Genomic DNA, 16,101 nt, shown 5'->3' on the forward strand with positions numbered 1-16,101 from the left:
GCCAAGGATTGTGAGCTGCCATTAGTGAACTGGCTACGCCTCCACAGGCTGTATCAGTCAAGTCATGTGTATTCCAATAATTAAACATCTTCCTGTAGAAATAGATTTTTCAAATTATCCTTCTGCAAAAAAAGTCAGTAATGATCTGCACAAAACATGAGCTAATGACACTTCATGTCATTCAAATATCGTGCCTTATATAGGAGTGGAGCCAACTTTAGTAAATTATAAAACAAAAAATTATTTTACATTTCCATTTGCAAAGAAAGCATGGTACTCTATATTTTTTGTTCAGACTATCCTTTCATTTGGCATCATCACTCTTTGGTGGGTTCGTGCTTGGCTACCATGGGGCCCCAGCCTTTGCAGCATTTTTTCCCTTCTGTGCTGTGTCTATCCTCTTGCTATTCTTTTTTCCCTGCCTTGGGGGACATGTCTGGGATGTTGTTGGGAATGTTCTGCATTGTCTGTCGCTGAGGTATGAACAGTCTCGCCTTTGTTTTTCACTCTCTTTTCCTTTCTTTGTTTCCCTACTCCTCTTGTTCCTCCGCTTTTGCGTTTTAGGTCCCTCTTTTTTGTCTTCCTCCCTGTGCGCTCCTGAAGGCTGGCACATGCATCCGACGCATAACAGGCAACTGGGTAACGCGTAATTCCCAGTCGTGGGTCAACAGGTAGGGTTCGTCCATATCCCCCTCGTACAGGCCAGGCTCAGGGAGGGGTGATTGCCTCAGCTGCAACCTCAAATTGCCGATTGGTTCCTCTGTCAGGTGCTCGGGTGGTGTGACCTGAGGTGTTAACAATCACCTAAGGCAGGTGCGCTACCTTGTGTAGCATCACCATCCCCCCTGTCCAGCTGTGCAACAAACTGTCAAACTCTTGCCTCAAGGGGCGAAGCCACCAACTAAACAAACAGTGATCTGGAAATGACATAAGGAGAACTCCTGTGAAGACTTCCTCCAGCCAAACAGCCGAGTCTTCCTCTAAGCGGAAAGGCTCGAAGAAATCCACCAAAGGCAAACTGTGTTCTCCTTCGCTGACTCAAAGGTCCTCTTAGACATTTCCCCGTGGTACATTAGTCCGGCCGACATCTGTATCGCCGGTGCGCACCACCAACCGTTTTTCAGTGTTGGACTCCACAGGCCAACCGCACAAGCAAGCCATTGCTTCTGTGCACCCTATGGAGCAGGTTCCTTCTGCTTCTGTGCCCTGTAGTAGCGACTTTACACCAGCTGTCAATCGGCAGCCGCTGAGTTGACACACCTACACCTCTTTCTCATCATGGCTGTCCTCCAGTGAAACATTCATGGCCTTTGGTCCCACAAAGAGGATTTTCAGCTGCTTTTAGCTTCACAGCATCCCCTTATACGCTGCCTTCAGGAAACGAAATTGTGCCCTCACAACCCCTTTGAGCTTTCAAATGACTTACTGATTCGTTTTGAACTTCCCCCTGAGGTCGGCATTCCATCTCCCTGACTACCCATCTTCAAGCTGTTGCAGTTCGACTTTTCCTTCCCCACCTGACTTTTTTCCTCTGTACCGTTTATGTCCTTATGTCCTTCCGTCATTCAATATCACCAGGGCAGACTTCCTTCAGCTTGTTGGACAGATGCCTCCCCCATGTTTGCTACTCGGTGAGTTTCATGCGCATCATTCACTTTGGGTTCTCCCAGGACCTGTCAGAGTGGTGCCCTATTGGCTGACGTTCTTAACCAACTTAGCCTCTTATGCCTTAACATTGGAGCACCCACTTTCCTTTCCAACTGATCGCACACCTATTCCCATTTGGACCTATCCTTCTGCTCTGCCCAGCTTGCCCATTGTCTTGAGTGATCTGTTCTTTCTGACACCTACTTGAATGCCCATTTACTATGTGCTATCCTTTTGCTGACTCATACCCCATCCACGTGCACGCCCAAGTGGTAGCTTACTAAGGCTGACTGGCAGCTTTACTCCTCCCTGGCGACCTTTGAAGAACAAGATTTCCTCAGTTGTGATGCCCAGGTGGAATATCTCACAAACATTATCCTTCCTGTTGCAGAACGTTCCATTCCTCACACTTCCTCATTACCTCGTCGTGTCGCAGACCCTTGGTGAACTAAGGCACGCTGTGACGCAATTCGCTCATGCAGAGGTGCTCTCTGCATTTTCAACTGTCGTCCTATGACAGCCAACTGCATTCATTATAAACAAATGCGTGCAAAATGTCATCGTGCTCTTCAGGATAGCAAAAGAGCTAGCTTAATTTCATTCACTAGTTCTTTTAACAGTTCCATCCCTTCCTTTGTCGTATGGGCCAATCTCCGACAGCTCTCTGGGACAGAGATCCAATCCCCAATTTCTGGCCTGGCAATAGCAGATGAGTTATTGTGGACCCTATTGCTATCTCAAATACCTTGGGCCACCATTTCGCGGAAGTTTTGAGCTCTTCCCTCTATCACCCTGCCTTCCTCCATTGGAAATGAGAGGAGGCGGCTCGGATGATACCCTTCTCCTCTCCAAATCGTGAGTGCTACAGTGCCGCCTTTACTATGAGGGAGCTAGATCAAGCTCTCAGTTCATCCCAATCCTCCATCCTAGGGCCAGACACCATCCACATTCAGATGTTGCAGTACCTTTCTCTTGCGGGCAAGCACTTTCTGCTTAATGTGTACAACTGCATCTGGGCAGAGGGCACATTTCCCGGGTGCTGGTGTGAGGCCACCGTCATAACCATACCTAAGCCCAGTAAGGACAAAAACCTTCCTTCTAGCTACTGCCCCTTTTCTCTTACCAGCTGCGTTTGCAAGGTGACGGAACGTGTGTTTCATGCCCAGCTGGTACTGGTGGCTTGAGTCTCGCAATTTACTGACGAATGCACAGTGTAGATGTAGAGGTTGGCGTTCAACAGTTGACCATCTCATTACTTTGTCTACCTATCTCATGAATGATTTTTCTGTGTAAATCCCAGGCTGGCCGTGTTTTTCGATTTTGAGAAGCCCTAAGACACCTGCTGGAGAACTGCTACCCTCCATACTCTTTACACGTGGGGTTTTGATGGCCGCCTGCCCTGTTCCCTTCAGGCATTTTTAAAAGATCAGGTATACAAGGTGCTTGTGGGTTCTGCCTTGTCGGACACCTTCATCCAGGAAAACAGTGTGTTTCAGGGTTCCGTCCTGTGTCGTCCTCTTTGCTATCTCCGTTAACCCTACAATGGCGTGTCTCCTGTCGGGCATCTCTGGCTCCCTTTTTGTTGATGATTTTGCCATCTATTGCAGTTCTCTATGGACGTGTCTCACTGAGTGGCGTCTTCAGTGATGCCCTGATCATCTTTACTCCTGGAGCATCGACAGTGGCTTTCGCTTTTCCACTGACAAAACCATCTGTGTAAATTTCTCCCGCCATCTTTACACCTTGGGCCTGTTGTTCTTCCATTTGTTGAAACTATGAAATTCCTGGGGCTTCTGCTTGATAGGAAACACTCTTGGTCCTCCCATGTGTCATACTTGTCAGCCCGCTGTACACGGTTCCTCAGTGTCCTAACTCGATAGTATTTCCTGGGGTACCAATTGAACCACACTCCTTTGTTTGTACTGGTTCCTTGTCTGTTCAAAACTTGACTATGAGTGCTTTGTTTATGCATCTGCGCACCCATCCCTCTTATGCTGTCTCAGTGCTATCCACCATTGTGGGATCTGTTTGGCCACAGGCACCTTTTACACTAGCCCAGTTAAGAGCCTGTATGCTGAAGCTGCTGAACTACCACTGTCCTACTGCCATGACTTTCTCCTCAGCAGGTATGCATGCCATTTGTCTGCCATGTGTGGCCACCCATGCCATGCCTCCTCCTTCGATGACTCTTTTGATTGCCGGTATGGGGCACATCCCTCTTCTCTGTTACCTTATGGAATCCGCTTTCGGCACTTGATACGGCAGCTTAACTTCACACTACATGCAACTTTCCTGGTTTGTGTGAACTTTTCACCTCCTTGGCTTCGTGAAGTGGCCCAAGTTAACCATGGTATTCATTCACTTGGTCTATCACCTTCAGTTTCACGACCTTCACACGGAACTTTGCAATAGTACCTTTGTATACACTGATGGCTTTCGCACTGACCGTGGAGTCAGGTGTGCCTTCGTCATTGGCACCAGTAGTGGCTTCCGGCACACTGCTCAGTATTTACAGCCGAGCACTTTGCCTTGTATCAGGCCATGGAATACATCCGGCGACACAGCCTTTTCAATTGTGTCCTCTGCTCAGACTCACTCAGTGCCCCTCAAAGTCTCTGTGCACTGTACACTGCCCATCCCTTAGTGCAGCGGGTCCAGGAAAACTGTCACGTATTCACTCTTGGTGGAGCCAGTGTGATGTTTCTGTTGGTTCCTGGCCATGTCGGTGTGCCAGGAAACGAGGCTGATGACGCTGCTGCCAAGGCTGCAGTCCTCGTACCTCAGCCTGTGAGTACCTATATTCCCTCCAATGATCTGTCTGTCTCCGCCTGTCAGGTGGTGGTGGCCCTTTGGCATCGCCAATGGTCCTCCGTTCATGGGAATAAGCTCCGGCTTATTAAGCCTTTCCCAGTGGCTTGGACGACCTCCTCTTGGCCCTCCCGCCGGGAGGAGGTCATTTTAATTAGGTTGCGTTTTGGGCACTGCCTTTTTGAACTATCGCCATTTGCTACATGGCACTGCCCCACCACGTTGTACACATTGCGCCCAAGTTTTAACTGTCCACCACTTCATGATGGAATGCCCATTTTTTAACTGTTTATGTTCCCACTTGGATTTGCCGTCTGATTTGTAGGCCATTTTAGCAAATGACACACGAGCTGTTGACTGCGTTTTACTTTTTATCCGCCAAAGCAATATGGCAAAGGCCACTAAATTTTAGTTTTGGAGCTCTGTTTCTATATGGTGTCCTTTTTAGCCCTTTTTCCGTGTGCCTGTTCTTAGTTGTCTTCTATTATGTCAATTGGGACTGACGTATAGTTGTTTTTTAACTCCTCTCTGTCTTTGTATTCCCTAGTTTTGACTTGGACACGTATGACCCCTAGTTGTTTTTTGTGCCCTCAAGCAAAACAAAACCAAAATCAAACAGTTGTATGCCTGTCTGCACTTACAATCATTCTCAGATAGTATTCTTAATGATCAATTTAGCAAATGAATTCTGTTTCTTTAAAGTGAGGTACTCTTGTTCTTGAGAAAATTGGAGCAGATGAACTCATTCAAATTATGAAATCACTTGGCCTCTTCAAAACATTTAAGTGTGTTGCAAGCTGTCTAGTGCCTGTGCCCAACAGAGAAACCAGTCCAGTCCATCCAGCACCGCATCTTCCGACTATAGCCTATAGGGAAGGAGGTGATGCTATGCTGGATTTCAGGGTGTACAAAATATAAGGGAAATGCATGGACACATACAGCAGCCTAGGAGGCATCCACATCATCTTTAGTAACACAGTGTGCCATCCCCCTTGTGCAGTTTCATCATTGAGATGGACACCGCTGAATCAGTGGGAAGAGAAATGGTTGGAAGTGAGGGATAATAAGCTGGAGTTGATGGAACTTGCTACATGGCTGTAGTGGTAATCCTTGCAGCTACAAAGGTGAGATGACGTGCTCCTAGTGTACTCAAAAATTGGTTACTGGTGTGTGATGCATAGATTTGTTCTCTGTGCATTCATTACCTGTGGTTTATGAACGTATGTATGCTACACTTCAGAAGACTGTGCCCAATTTGCACATCAGTGGAGAGGCCATAATTAGGCTAGGGATTGTTCTCTACTGTAGGCAATGACACAAGGTATCAGTCATAGCCAGACTTTGCAGATGGCATTGGTAAGGAACAGGCAGCATGGTTCACAAGTTGGTTTGATGAACCAACCCTATTACTTTCTAACATTTTTCAAGTTATTTATAGCAATTTTGTGCACTTTGTTATACAATTTTACTTAGTTATGTGCAGTCATGTGCAACTATTTACTCGCCTACATCTGCAACTATTTGTTCACCTACAGCATCCAGTAGATGATTTCTACTATCAGCAACACAGTGCATAACTCTCAGATTGTATCAGAATAGATTGAGAAATAGTCTACATTATTAGTGTGAGATTGAGAAATAGTCTATGTGATTAGTGTGGATGTACGGTTTCCCATGTCATGTTTCCTAATCCTATTGAACATATACGAGACGCCATAAATATCTTGGTTCTAGCTCTGACCAATCTTCTTGAGTTGTGGGCTGCTATTGAGCAGTCATGGATTTGGATGGCTCCCCATTGCTTCAAGTGGCTCTTGTAATTCATACCACAACCTATCGCTGCAACCATACGAGCAGAAGGAGGTGCTACATGTTACTAGACTGTTCTGTTACTCAGTTACTCATGATAGTAATTGTTCACCAATATAATATAGCATACCATGTTTACTGAGCATTATGTCTTGTGAAATATTATCATCTTGTACCTGCAGATGTGAATAGGCTACAACAAAAACTGCTATATTAAAATGTTTTGACTAGTATGTTACAGTGAGGACTGATTTGAGGTAACTTTGATATGTGTGTGTGTGTGTGTGTGTGTGTGTGTTTTATGGGAAACTCGACCTTGTTTTTTGCAGCTTTTAATGTTTGTATATTTTTTTAATAGGGTCTCAATGCTGCTCTATTCTATGATAATCCTGATGTCCGGAGTTACGTCTCCCTGGTACCTACAAGTGCCATTACAGGGGAGGGCATGGGAAATCTGCTGGCTCTTATTGTTGACAGCTGTCAGAATATGTTGGCAAAGAGACTGATGTACTCAGAGGAACTTCAGGTGAGATCATGAAATCAATTTTGAATATTATTTAAGTTACTTTGGACAGCATTGTCCAAAATGTCACTAGTATTTCTTTGATAGGTAAACATTTTTTTATCTGCACAAGGTTAGAAATTGGTCCATGCTGCAAAGTATTTTTAATGTATAAAAATAACATTAACAAAAGTATACAGAATTCATACAGGCAATCTATAAAATTAGACTTGATTCAAGTGATGGTTAAATAATGAGAATGTTTTGTTGACTGCTTTATTCAGTGTTTACATTTTGTGGCATACAGTAGCAACGGTAGTGGTTCTTAAGTTAAATAGTGACAAAGTTGTTGGTGAATTGCTTTTTGGTTATGAAATTTAGTAGTCTTCAGTGGTGTCTCATGCTGTTTCTGGTGAAATAAATAATGGTTAAATAAATTTTCTGAAACTTTCTCTCACCGTGTTTAATAAAGTTGTTTGCACATTGTAATCATTTATTAAATTTTAGTAGGGCAGTTTTCAGCCAGCGCTGTTACTATTTGTAGTGAAATATTTCAGAAAACACTTTTGGTTCACAGTGTTTACTTTCGTCACTGTTCCAGTGGATGCTTGAATTTTTAATTTTAGATAAGAAATTGTGTGAAGTTTGTGTGGTATTGGTATTAGTTGTGGTTTAGTAGTATTAATAGAAGTAGTTGCTTTCTTAGTAGAGGACAGAAGTCGAGTTCACTATTGTTAGTTCTGTAAATCATTCTATCATAGTAACTGAACTTGAATAAGATAGACATTTAGTTTTCTTCAGTAATTGTTAACATTTTACCATGAGTGAGAAGTGTGGGCTTTTTTGTAGGTTGCGAGTAGTGGGTTACGATGTGAGATTTGTTCAAAGTATTTTCATTGGGGGATGCAGTGGGGAAGCCAGTGGGCATTCTAATGAGATCCCCTCCAGGAAATGCAGACTTTGTAGCAGAGATAAGCTAATAGAGAAGTAGGAGCGTAAGGTCTGTGCCATTCAGGTGCAGTCACAAAACACAAAGGAGGAACTAGATAGGATGTGGAGGGAAAAGGGTACTGGAAATGGGATCTGGCAGTTGGTAAGAAGGCAGCTAGGAAGAGGAGATATTCAGACAGTTGTACTTGGCATATCACCAATAGATTTGACCTAGGAGCCTTTTGTAGCTATAGCTGTAGGAAACATGCAGCAGACTTCAGCAATTAGAGAGCCTAAGTCAGTTGCAAATTCTAATAGAAGGAAGGATGTTCTGCTGCTAGGTAGTTCTCACGGTAGAGGTGTAGGCCAGCACTTGTAGGGAGTGAGTACCACATCACCAGCATTGTGGAGCGTAGTGCAGGGTTAACTCGAGTGAATGTGAATGTAGGGAAGTTATGTAGGAGTTTTATGAAACAAGATCTGGTAGTGATTGTGGGTGGAGCTGGGAATAGGCACGAGGAGTGTGATGGAGGTGGTGACCAGGAAAAGGTAGCTGCTCAAACTGGTGGCACAAATGTGCACTTCATGCAAATGTTTCAGCTTCATGGTCAATGTCATTTTAACACTGCTGTTAGGCATGTTAACCTGGGACTCGAGAAGGCACTGGTGGCAGAGTGTGTGGCTCACTTCGCAGTGATGCTGGTTGAGCCTATCAATAGCTCGGGTTTCAGTAGGCATGGTCTGCACCTCACTAGATATGGGAAGGGTAGGCTGGCAGATCGTACAGGTGGCAATGTAATGGATGGTGATGGGATCGCTTGTGGGAAAATTCTTGCAGTAGTTGGTGTAAGAGATGCACCATTTTTAGTTTGAAATCAGCTGATAGGTATCCCTGCTTATAGGAAGCCTCTCTAACATTTACATCTACATCATACTCCGCAGCCACCTAATGGTGTGTGGCGGAGGGTACTTTCAGTACTACTATCTGATCCCTCCAACCCTGTTCCACTCACGAGTAGTGCATGGGAAGAATGATTGTCAGTACGCCTCTGTGTTGGCTCTAATTTCTCGAATTTTCTCCTCGTGGTCAGTATGCAAGATGTATGTGGGGGGAAGTAATATGTTGTCTGAGTCCTCCTGAAAAGTGCTGTCCTGAAATTTCAATAGTAAATCTCTCAGTGATGCACAAAATCTCTCTTGTAACTTCTGCCAGTGGAGTTTGTTTAGCATCTCCGTAACGCTCTCTTGGCAGCTAAATGATCCCGTGACGAAATGCGTCGCTCTTCGTTGGATCTTCTCTATCTCTATCAGTCGTACCTGATAGGGATCCCAGATAGATGAACAGTACTCAAGAATCGGGCAAACAAGCACCTTATAAGTAACTTCTTTCGTGGGCAAGTTAAATTTCCTTAAGATTCTTCCGATGAATCTGAATCTCGTGTCTGCTTTTCGCACTATCTGTTGTATATGGTCATTCCACTTAAGGGGCTCCGGAACGCCCTATACTTGCAATGTTAAAATAACGCTTATAAATTACATCTTTCCTCACAAAGTATTTGAGGTAGGAAGTTGAACTTTTTACAGATTATTTATTGGAATATGGGCTACAACTTAACACAGGGATTTTACAAAATTTTAGTTCAGTTATTAAAGATGATTTTTTTCCAATTGTAATGAAAATTCACAATGTTTTTTTGCAATTTTTTATTTATATATTCAAAAATATACAGTTTTTTGGAAAAAGGCTGTGTTAAATTATGCAGAAGGTACTGTGTAACATTTACTGAAAGTTTGAAACAAATATGTTTGGAAGATCCTTAGAAAACATGTAATTAGTATGAGAAAATAAAAGTTTTGGGAATCGAGCGACAAAGATTGGATTAACTTTTTAGTGCATTCCAGGTCCATAGGATGGATTATCTTCATCCTCTGCAAACTCCTCCTCCAGCTTCCTCTAGTTCCTCCTCCTGTTTACTCTTGCTTGTATTTCTAGACTCTTTACAGCCCTGTCTGCAGCCCGAAGGCGTTCCTCGTCTAAAGCAAGCATCGCTCGTACCATGTTAGAACCTATCTTCATTCCCATATTTCTAAATACCTTGCACCTTACAATGTTGCCATCATTGAAAGTCGCAACAGCATCATACACACCAAAGTTAAGTGTTTCTATTCCAACAAATACAGTCTTGGGGATTCTCGACCATATAACACTATTTACATTTTCATTGGGGTTTTGAGTTTTTCTGTGAATACACTTTTTCAACAGTTCAGGTGCTGCTAAGTCTCTGAAAATAGGTTTTATCACCTCCATTATTGCATGAGGCAGACTATGCTTATGAGTGTACACTTCACCAGTTAGCAATCCTTTGTTATATTTACACCAACTGTCTTCTTCTTTGGGACACAAGCTATGTTGGGGATTTTCATCGTCTTTATTGTTTACAGTAATAACACATACCTTTGGCTATCCAACATTTCTCCTTTTCTTAAAAGCCTTCAGAGGATTTCTAATAACTTTACTTTTACTCATTATTATACTTCAACAAAACAGAGACTCAAGAAACAGAATTAATTACGAATATTTTCGAGATAACGACAGAGTAAATAAACATGAAACAATCGACACCAGCGATATATATTGAACCATCACAGGTTAGCCACAACACATACTTTATCTCACATCACTAAAATGTACCTGATGAACACGGACGTTAATAATAACACCATTTGACAGCAGTTTAACAGCGCCACAGTGGGTCACGCCCATGTAGAACACATTTCAAAAAAAATTTAAAAATAGTTGTAGTCTTCAGAATTGAATAAATTATATATCTATTAAAAGGTAATAGTCTGCAGATTCAGAAAGCGCAAAAAAGTAAAAATTGAACTTTTCATGATTTTGAGCCTTTCCGGAGCCCCTTAAGGTCGCTCTGGATAGTTACGCCTATTTTATAGCAGACGCAGTCTCCAGCTGTTTGTCATCAATAGTGTAGCTGTAAAGTAGTGGATTTCTTTTCCTAACAAAGGAACCACCTTCAAAGGTGGTCAGGTGGTCAGGTATCCAAGTAGTGAAGGAATTAGTATATTTCATCAAAGTACACTCCTGGAAATGGAAAAAAGAACACATTGATACCGGTGTGTCACACCCACCATACTTGCTCCGGACACTGCGAGAGGGCTGTACAAGCAATGATCACACGCACGGCACAGCGGACACACCAGGAACCGCGGTGTTGGCCGTCGAATGGCGCTAGCTGTGCAGCATTTGTGCACCGCCGCCGTCAGTGTCAGCCAGTTTGCCGTGGCATACGGAGCTCCATCGCAGTCTTTAACACTGGTAGCATGCCGCGACAGCGTGGACGTGAACCGTATGTGCAGTTGACGGACTTTGAGCGAGGGCGTATAGTGGACATGCGGGAGGCCGGGTGGACGTACCGCCGAATTGCTCAACACGTGGGGCGTGAGGTCTCCACAGTACATCGATGTTGTCGCCAGTGGTCGGCGGAAGGTGCACGTGCCCGTCGACCTGGGACCGGACCGCAGCGACGCACGGATGCACGCCAAGACCGTAGGATCCTACGCAGTGCCGTAGGGGACCGCACCGCCACTTCCCAGCAAATTAGGGACACTGTTGCTCCTGGGGTATCGGCGAGGACCATTCGCAACCGTCTCCATGAAGCTGGGCTACGGTCCCGCACACCGTCAGGCCGTCTTCCGCTCACGCCCCAACATCGTACAGCCCGCCTCCAGTGGTGTCGCGACAGGCGTGAATGGAGGGACGAATGGAGACGTGTCGTCTTCAGCGATGAGAGTCGCTTCTGCCTTGGTGCCAATGATGGTCGTATGCGTGTTTGGCGCCGTGCAGGTGAGCGCCACAATCAGGGCTGCATACGACCAAGGCACACAGGGCCAACACCCGGCATCATGGTGTGGGGAGCGATCTCCTACACTGGCCGTACACCACTGGTGATCGTCGAGGGGACACTGAATAGTGCACGGCACATCCAAACCGTCATCGAACCCATCGTTCTACCATTCCTAGACCGGCAAGGGAACTTGCTGTTCCAACAGGACAATGCACGTCCGCATGTATCCCGTGCCACCCAAGGTGCTCTAGAAGGTGTAAGTCAACTACCCTGGCCAGCAAGATCTCCGGATCTGTCCCCCATTGAGCATGTTTGGGACTGGATGAAGCGTCGTCTCACGCAGTCTGCACGTCCATCACGAACGCTGGTCCAACTGAGGCGCCAGGTGGAAATGGCATGGCAAGCCGTTCCACAGGACTACATCCAGCATCTCTACGATCGTCTCCATGGGAGAATAGCAGCCTGCATTGCTGCGAAAGGTGGATATACACTGTACTAGTGCCGACATTGTGCATGCTCTGTTGCCTGTGTCTATGTGCCTGTGGTTCTGTCAGTGTGATCATGTGATGTATCTGACCCCAGGAATGTGTCAATAAAGTTTCCCCTTCCTGGGACAATGAATTCACGGTGTTCTTATTTCAATTTCCAGGAGTGTATAAGAGGTGTTAGAGATAAAGTTAGTGAACTACTTACAGATGTTCACAATTCAGAGGCTTTCTTAAACAGGATACAGATTAGCTGGCTGTTTTTTCAAGTAGTTGTTTACGGGGTGAGGAACTGGCCATGTACATAAAAAGAGGTATTCCAGTTACACTGCACTGAACAGGTATTTGAATGTTATGCAGGTGCAGTTGAATTTAATGAAACTGAACTTCTAATTGTTGTTATTTATAGGTCCCTTAACTCTGACTTCAGAGCATTTCTGCTCAAGCTAGAGAGGGTTCTTTGTTCACTTTATCGGAAATACCAAAAATTAGTTGTTATGGTGACTTCAATATTAATTTTGTATGTGATCGTGAAAGAACAAGGATGTTGGAAGGTATTCTAAATTCATATGATCTGAGGCAGACTGTGTTTTTTCCAGCCAGGGTGCAGGGAAACAGTAGCACATCCAGAGATAGTATTTTTATTCGTTCTTCATTACTAGATGGGCATTCTGTTAGTAAAAGGGTGAATAGCCTGTCAGACCATGGTGTGTAAATTTTGACAATAAAAGCTTTTTATACTCATAAAAATGTTATACATGATTACGAACTATGTGAAAAGCTAATCCAATGGCAATAGATCCAACGACAATAGTGTGTTTTTTTAAACCTCCTGATGGAACAAGAGTGGCAGGATATTTATAGTACCAATAACATAGCTGACAAATATAATGCTTTTCTTAACACATTTCTCATGCTCTTTGAAAGTTTCTTTCCATTAGAATGTTCTAAATAGGGCACAAGCAGTAAAGACAGTCTGGGTGCCTAACTAGTGGGATAAGTATATCATTTAGAAAAAAAAGTGGGAATTACGTCACAATGTTAGAAGTAGTCAAAATTTACTATAGCCCTTTACAAACAGTACTGTAAGGTGCTTAAATTGTTATTAGGAAGGCAGAGAGTATGTGGTACACAAATACAATAGCTAACTCAAAGCATAATATTAAATCTGTATGGTAAGTTGTGCAGGAAGTGCGCTGGTCAGAAGCCAAGGTCGAGGATATAAAGTCAATATGTAGTAAAAATGTTTCTGTTCAATCACTTTATGAACATTGCTGGCGAATTAAATAAAAACTTAGTTTGTACAGAGAATCATATCACTCTCTTGCAAAATTCCTTTCCGAGACTGATATCTGAAATAATCCTCTGTGATACTGACAAGTGGGAGATTGAATCAATAATTAAATCACTGAAGACTAAAGACTTCCATGGAAATGTTAGGGAAATTAGCAGAATATTAAAGTACTGTGGTGCACGCATTAGCTCTGTATTTAGCCATATTTGTAAGTTTTCCTTTAGTAATGGTGAGTTTCCTTAACAATTAAAGTAGTCAGTAGTAAAGCCGCTTTATGAAAAGGGAGCAAGGGATAATGTAGACAATTTTAGATCTTAGTATGGGCTTTCAGTGTTTGTTAAAGTTATTGAAAAGGCTGTGTATGTAAGGATAATTCATCAATTTATTTCACATAATTTGCTATCAAATGTATAGTTTGGTTTTAGAAGTGATTTAACAAATGAAAATGCTATATTCTATTTCCTGTGTGAGGCACCAGATGAATTAAATAAAAGGTTTTCAATACTAAGCATCTTTTTTGCTTTAATTGAGGTTTAGATTAGATTAGATTAGTACTTGTTCCATAGGTCATGAATACAACACTTCGTAATGATGTGGAATGTGTCAGGTTCATAAAAGGTGTCTATACAAGATATTACAGTACACAAAATATTACATGACACTCAATATATATAAAAAACAAAGATGATGTGACTTACCAAACGAAAGTGATGGCAGGTCGATAGACACACAAACAAACACAAACATACACACAAAATTCAAGCTTTCGCAACAAACGGTTGCTTCATCAGGAAAGAGGGAAGGAGAGGGAAAGACGAAAGGATGTGGGTTTTAAGGGAGAGGGTAAGGAGTCATCCCAATCCCGGGAGCGGAAAGACTCACTTTAGGGGGAAAAAAGGACACACACACACACACACACACACACACACACACACACACACACCCGCGCGCGCGCACACACACACACACACACACACACACACACACACACACACTCACACACACATCCATCCGCACATACACAGACACAAGCAGACATTTGTAAAGGCAAAGAGTTTGGGCAGAGATGTCAGTCGAGGCGGAAGTACAGAGGCAAAGATGTTGTTGAAAGACAGGTGAGGTATGAGTGGCGGCAAATTGAAATTAGCTGAGATTAAGGCCTGGCGGATAACGAGAAGAGAGGATATACTGAAGGGCAAGTTCCCATCTCTGGAGTTCTGTCAGGTTGGTGTTAGTGGGTAGTATCCAGATAACTCGGACGGTGTAACACTGTGCCAAGATGTGCTGGCCGTGCACCAAGGCATGTTTAGCCACAGGGTGATCCTCATTACCAACAAACACTGTCTGCCTGTGTCCATTCATGCGAATGGACAGTTTGTTGCTGGTCATTCCCACATAGAAAGCTTCACAATGTAGGCAGGTCAGTTGGTAAATCACGTGGGTGCTTTCACACGTGGCTCTGCCTTTGATCGTGTACACCTTCCGGGCTACAGACACCACTACATACAAAGTTTGCCAAGGTAATGCCATTCCTGATGTCCAGGCAGAGCTTCAAGGAATCCTCAGAACTATAGACCCCTACAAAACCTTTCACCTGACTCCATCAACCTCCTGACCCCCCCCTACCTTCTACCTTCTTCCTAAAATTCAAAAACCCAATCATCCCGGCCGTCCCATTGTAGCTGGCTACCAAGCCCCCACAGAACGTCTCGCTGCCTACGTAGATCAACACCATCAACCCATTACATGCAGTCTCCCATCCTTCATCAAAGACACCAACCACTTTCTCAAACGCCTGGAATCCTTACCCAGTCTGTTACCTCCGGAAACCATCCTTGTAACCATTGATGCCACTTCCTTATACACAAATATTCCACACGTCCAGGGCCTCGCTGCGATGGAGCACTTCCTTTCACGCCGATCACCTGCCACCCTACCAAAAACCTTTTTCCTCATTACCTTAGCCAGCTTCATCTTGACCCACAACTTCTTCACTTTCGAAGGCCAGACATACCAACAATTAAAGGGAACAGCCATGGGTACCAGGATGGCCCCCTCGTACGCCAACCTATTCATGGGTCGCTTACCGAGCGAGGTGGCACAGTGGTTAGCACACTGGACTCGCATTCGGGAGGACGACGATTCAATCCCGTCTCCGGCCATCCTGATTTAGGTTTTCCGTGATTTCCCTAAATCGTTTCAGGCGAATGCCTAGATGGTTCCTTTGAAAGGGCACGGCCGATTTCCTTCCCAATCCTTCCCTAACCCGAGCTTGCGCTCCGTCTCGAATGACCTCGTTGTCGGCGGGACGTTAAACACTAACCACCACCACCATGGGTCGCTTGGAGGAAGCCTTCTTGGTTACCCAGGCCTGCCAACCCAAAGTTTGGTACAGATTTATTGATGACATCTTCATGATCTGGACTCACAGTGAAGAAGAACTCCAGAATTTCCTCTCCAACCTCAACTCCTTTGGTTCCATCAGATTCACCTGGTCCTACTCCAAATCCCATGCCACTTTCCTTGACGTTGACCTCCACCTATCCAATGGCCAGCTTCACACGTCCGTCCACATCAAACCCACCAACAAGCAACAGTACCTCCATTATGACAGCTGCCACCCATTCCACATCAAACGGTCCCTTCCCTACAGCCTAGGTCTTCGTGGCAAACGAATCTGCTCCAGTCCAGAATCCCTGAACCATTACACCAACGACCTGACAACAACTTTTGCATCCCGCAACTACGCTCCCGACCTGGTAC

At 44.3% G+C, this 16,101-nt stretch overlaps 1 protein-coding gene across 2 annotated transcripts in view; it reads left to right on the top strand.

Moving 5' to 3' along the window:
* Nucleotides 1–16,101, top strand: part of LOC126253437 (eukaryotic translation initiation factor 5B) — a 432,003-nt gene that overhangs the window by 181,933 nt on the left and 233,969 nt on the right. For both annotated transcript variants that reach the window (XM_049954783.1, XM_049954781.1), the window contains exon 13: nt 6,623–6,790. In XM_049954783.1, the coding sequence (XP_049810740.1) occupies nt 6,623–6,790 (168 nt within the window). The remainder of the gene's footprint in view (nt 1–6,622; nt 6,791–16,101) is intronic.

Source organism: Schistocerca nitens, chromosome 4 (assembly GCF_023898315.1).
Source record: "Schistocerca nitens isolate TAMUIC-IGC-003100 chromosome 4, iqSchNite1.1, whole genome shotgun sequence".
Lineage (NCBI taxonomy): Eukaryota > Metazoa > Arthropoda > Insecta > Orthoptera > Acrididae > Schistocerca > Schistocerca nitens.